Source organism: Lucilia cuprina, chromosome 5 (genome assembly GCF_022045245.1).
Source record: "Lucilia cuprina isolate Lc7/37 chromosome 5, ASM2204524v1, whole genome shotgun sequence".
NCBI lineage: Eukaryota > Metazoa > Arthropoda > Insecta > Diptera > Calliphoridae > Lucilia > Lucilia cuprina.
The window spans coordinates 59,339,755-59,344,754 of NC_060953.1; the positions used below are offsets into that span (position 1 = coordinate 59,339,755).

Below are 5,000 nucleotides of genomic sequence, written 5' to 3' on the forward strand. Positions count from 1 at the left end.
GAACTGAACTAGAACTGAACTAGAACTGAACTAGAACTGAACTAGAACTGAACTAGAACTGAACTAGAACTGAACTAGAACTGAACAAGAATTGAACTAGAACTGAAAAAGAACTTAGTTGATGCTTAGTTTATGCTTTAAAGTTATATTGTAATATAAACATTTTTTGTTCTAAATTTTTTAACACTTTTCATTTCTTCTTTGATTATTACAGACATCTAACGCACCATCATATTTAAAATCAACCTACTACCGTTATAATCGTCAAAATGGAGAAACCTTTGCAACAACAGCCCGTTGGTAAAGTTTCGCAAATAGCGAATCTTTTCCAACGCAAACCAATTGAGATACAACCAGTTGAACAATTAAGTGCTGCTGCAGCAGCAGCCGCAGCAGCTGCTGCCGCCGCCGCGGCTGCAAATGCAGCTGCCGGTACACCCGTGACCGTTGTTCGCACAGAATCCCATTCGGCACGTTTTAATAACGCACGAGCTCTATTCGAAAAACTCGGTGTCGAGAGTAATTCAAACTTAAGTGTTAAACGTTCGGGTTCGCGTGAAGATAATCTCTGTGATTTACAAAATCATTCAGATCGTTCATCGTCGAGATCCTCAGATCGTTCTGTGTCACCACCTAAACGACGTTCACCATTTCCGTCCGGTTGTCAGGTGGCTGCCTCGATGGCCAATAATAATTGCAATCAGCTAAATGGTGGACCCAATTTGGCCAATTCTAAATTCATAATGGAGCCTAGTCCGAAATTTCAACATAATATATCACGTTTAAAAACTGAGGAAAGTGTAAATTCTTCTTCAGGTGTGGGTGGCGTAAGCGCCCTATTATCCGCCGATAAGCCCGAAAAACCCGAACGAAAATTTAACTCACGCGAACTAATCGAAAAACAGAAAAAGTGGACCTCGCACTTTACCAAAACAAAGACCACACGCTCACACAGTGATCTCAATCGCTGCGATATTATACGCACTGGGCCGGGCACAGTACTAATACCAAGCTCGGTTATACAACAGAAAGAATCGGTCTTAACTTCGCCATTAAGTAATCATAAAATGAGCAATCAAATGGAAACACGTTCTCCCATTTTGGCCAGTCTCGCTCATGAACAGGACAAACCACCCAGTCCGCCGGTAAGACATTCCGTACAACCGCCCGAAATAAAACCGCGCAGTTCTAATAAAATCGGTAGTCCAGTAAAATCGCCACCACTGCCACCCATACCAGCGGTTAAACCGAAAAATATCAGTCCCATAAAACTAAATCCGGAGCGTGTACGTTCACCTACAAAAATCTCCGAACCACCACCACCTCCACCAGCCAAATCGGCTGCCGCTGCAGCTGCCCAACAACGTTCAATCGATGAACAGAATGGCATAGCACCGCCACCGATACCACCCGAAAAACCACGTAAAAAATCTATAGATTTAGTGGAGACTGAAACGCCCGTTTCGCCCACCAAACAACCACCATATGCTTATGCTGCCAAACGAGCCTCCATTGATAGTCTGGGCAATAGTAATTCCACAGCCAGTGGTAATGGTATGCTGAGTGGTAGTAGCAATTCGGCAGCCTCACCTGCAGCCAGTGCTTCTTCGGGACCCTCGTCGCCGGTGCATACCGAAGATGAGAAACAGGAAAATGAATCAACGGAAAAGTCGGAAATGCAACAACAGTATTATAACAGTATGCCTCGTAGACGGAAGAGCGAAAATGAAGGTGAGTTATAAAATATTAATAGATCAACATTGAGAACTAATACTTAGACTATAGACTGCCTATAGTCCATTCTAAGATTTAATTTAGTCCAGCTTTATAGTATTAACTCAACTATTTTGCAAATTTTTTTTTACGCTCCCTCTTTATCAGGTCAAATGCCTTGTTTTCTCATTTTTCTTGTGTGTTTAATATCATTTAAAATTATTTTAATCTGTTTTCTCGAAAATAAATAAAAAATAAATCTTCTCAAATGGAATTTTGCATGTGGTAAACAGTTTTTATTTGCTGTTTGCATTCGCATTTTGTTGCAAGCTAGTCGGTAACGCACCATTACTACAGAATTTTTTATAGTTGTTGAAATTGTTGTGTTTTTACTTGTAATCTCGTATTAATACAATTTCAACAACATTAAAATGTTAAACAACAAAAACTTAAAAAAAAGTGTAAAACACAACAACTGCATAAATGATGATATTATCATTCCATTTCATATAGCAAACAAACGTACAACATGTGTGTCCTCTATATGTAATGATGCATGTGTTTTTGTTGCATACCGCATTGGAAATGAGTTACATGACTGACAATACACTCAAATACACTTTACACACATGCAATTGTTTCCATATGCATATTCTCCAGTTCTGGTATCAGGAAGAAATTCTTTATGTTTCGGAGTTCAAAGAGAGTGGGAAATGAATGAATGTTGTCTGTCTAGTGTAGGTTAAATTCGTGAAGCGGGTGTTAAAATACATACTTATGTATAGAAACGTAATAAATATTTTCTTTAAAAGGAGGTTGTTTGGAAAATAGAAGCTTTTACAACATATTTGTGCTTACGAGGTCTGTGTTATAAGATTATGTGAAAATGTAAAATGTGTTCATGAATATATAGTCCAACCTATATACTCTCAATAGTCCAGACTATAGACTTTCTATAGCCCAGACGATATATAATCTGTGGTGTAGAATATATACTTTCAATAGTTAAGATTATGGGCAATCTATAATTCATACTATAGAATATCTATACTCCAGACTATGGAATATCTATATTCCAGACTATAGACTATCTATCTATAGTCCAGCCTTTAAACTATCTTTAGTCAAAACTTAAGAGTATTTGTATTTCAAACTATAGACTATCTATAGTCCAGACTATAGACTATCTATAGTCCAGACTATAGACTATCTATAGTCCAGACTATAGACTATCTATAGTCCAGACTATAGACTATCTATAGTCCAGACTATAGACTATCTATAGTCCAGACTATAGACTATCTATAGTCCAGACTATAGACTATCTTTAGTCCAGACTTTAGACTATCTATAGTCCAGACTATAGACTTTCTATAGTCTAGTTCAGACTGTAAACTACTACAAATATTATAGGCTTTCTATAGTCCAGACTATAGACTACTTATATTTCAAACTATAGAATATCTGTAGTCCTGACACTATTCACATTCTATTGTCCAACTATAAACTATCTATTGTCTATAATTCCGACTATAGACCATCTGTACTCCGGACTATAGAATGGTATAGTACGGACTGGCTATTGTCCATATAACCTAAATTTCCCACAGTCAAGATACTGGTCCAAACTATAAAATTATTTTAGTATAAAGTATAAAGTTATTTGGGTCAAAGTAGTCATAAGACTGACAACAGTCTGGACTATAGACTAGACTATATATCGACTATAGCAGACGCGGATCCACTGGGAAAAAAGGGGAAATTTATACGAAGGACTATATTGGTATAAGTTTTTCAAGTTTACTGTTTTTGTTATAACCCTCGTTTATTCCTTAGGCGGTAGGGCGTATTATTTAAACACTATGAAAACCAAAATCAGAACAAAGTTCTCATAAATTTTCTAAATGAATTTATTTATTTTGCAAATGTTATTTCAAAACTACATTGTCGTCCATAAAGCCAAGTTACAGCAACTACTTGTATTTATTGTTGACTGCATTCAAAGATACTTTATGTTCTAACTCCTCCCACTCTTAGGGAAGTTGCAATGTGATAAAGGAGGTTTTTAAAAAGCTTTCGACGACATGTATAAAAAGTTCATACCGAACTAGTTACGTGATTGGTTCTTTGGTGATAGTAAAGATATTGAAATTGTTATACTTTATATGAAGAGTAACTGTTTCCTAATCTACCATTAATGTTGCAATCAATTACTTTTTTTTAATATATAGATATATGTTTTTTTATTTCTCAAAATAAGCTGCACCCTAATATTAATATCTATGTAAAATGTATGTATGTATGCGTGTTTTGCACTTTAAGCCTGGCGGCATAGTTTCTATATTTTTTATTGTTTCTATATAAAACGTCATTGTTTCATCAATTTTACACAAAGTAACATGAGCGAATACATTTTAATACATTCCTAAAGGGGAAGTATCCCACTTGCTGTTATGTAAAAAAATGTCCTAGATGACTAGCACTTGGGAGAAATAGGTTCTAAATATTTGTTTTCACTAAAATATCTACAAAAAATTTTTGTTATAAAGAATTAAATTAAATTTAATTAAGAAAATTCTCAGATCAAATCCTTAAAGATTCATAAACTTTAAAATAAAGAAATTTTCTAAGAATCTTAGCGATCTTTGCTATAAATTTGTTTCCTTTTGCTTTATATAATAATGAACATATTGACCTTAAGGCCCCATTAAACCTTCTTTCTTAATTGGCAATACTTCCCTTTAGTCACAGTATCTCTTTAGTTAATAGTATTTATTATAGTTTTATTTTATTATTTTTCTTCTTCTTTATTTGTTTATATTTTTTTTTTTGCAACAATAAGTCGTTGTTCTTGTCATCCTCATCGTCTTCTTTACTGTCTCGCTGGCTTGTTTTTTAACTCGATAGATATGAGAGTAGTGAGTAAATGCTTACTGCTGCTGCCTGCTGTTAATGATGATTATGAAATTGTTGTTGATGATGTTTGACCCATATTGGAACCAAGTTATTCTAACTGCCAGCTTGTCATGGCTCTTATAGTCACGATTTTTATTTGGTTTTATTATTCAATTCTTGCAATTATATGTTTGCAACAAAGAATATAAATTGTAAAATGTAAAAAATTAGTTTGCGAAAGGAGCCGAGAGGGAGGTGAGCGATTATGAAGGCCCGTGTGTGTGTGTGCTGGTTGTAAATATTTAGACAAGGAATTTCTTATTCAATTTACTTGTTTAGGTTCGGATGGATATGTGTATCTAAAGAATAACTTGCAAATGAATTGTGGTTAC

The 5,000-nt window shown here is 35.1% G+C and overlaps 1 protein-coding gene across 16 annotated transcripts in view; it reads left to right on the forward strand.

The window, feature by feature from the left end:
• Positions 1–214: 214 nt before the first annotated feature.
• The window catches only part of LOC111675844, a 73,130-nt gene continuing 68,344 nt past the window's right edge, over positions 215–5,000 (forward strand). For all 16 annotated transcript variants that reach the window (XM_046951312.1, XM_046951316.1, XM_046951314.1 and 13 more), the window contains exon 1: positions 215–1,731. In XM_046951312.1, coding sequence (XP_046807268.1) covers positions 270–1,731 — 1,462 coding nt within the window. In that variant the 5' untranslated portion in view covers positions 215–269. The remainder of the gene's footprint in view (positions 1,732–5,000) is intronic.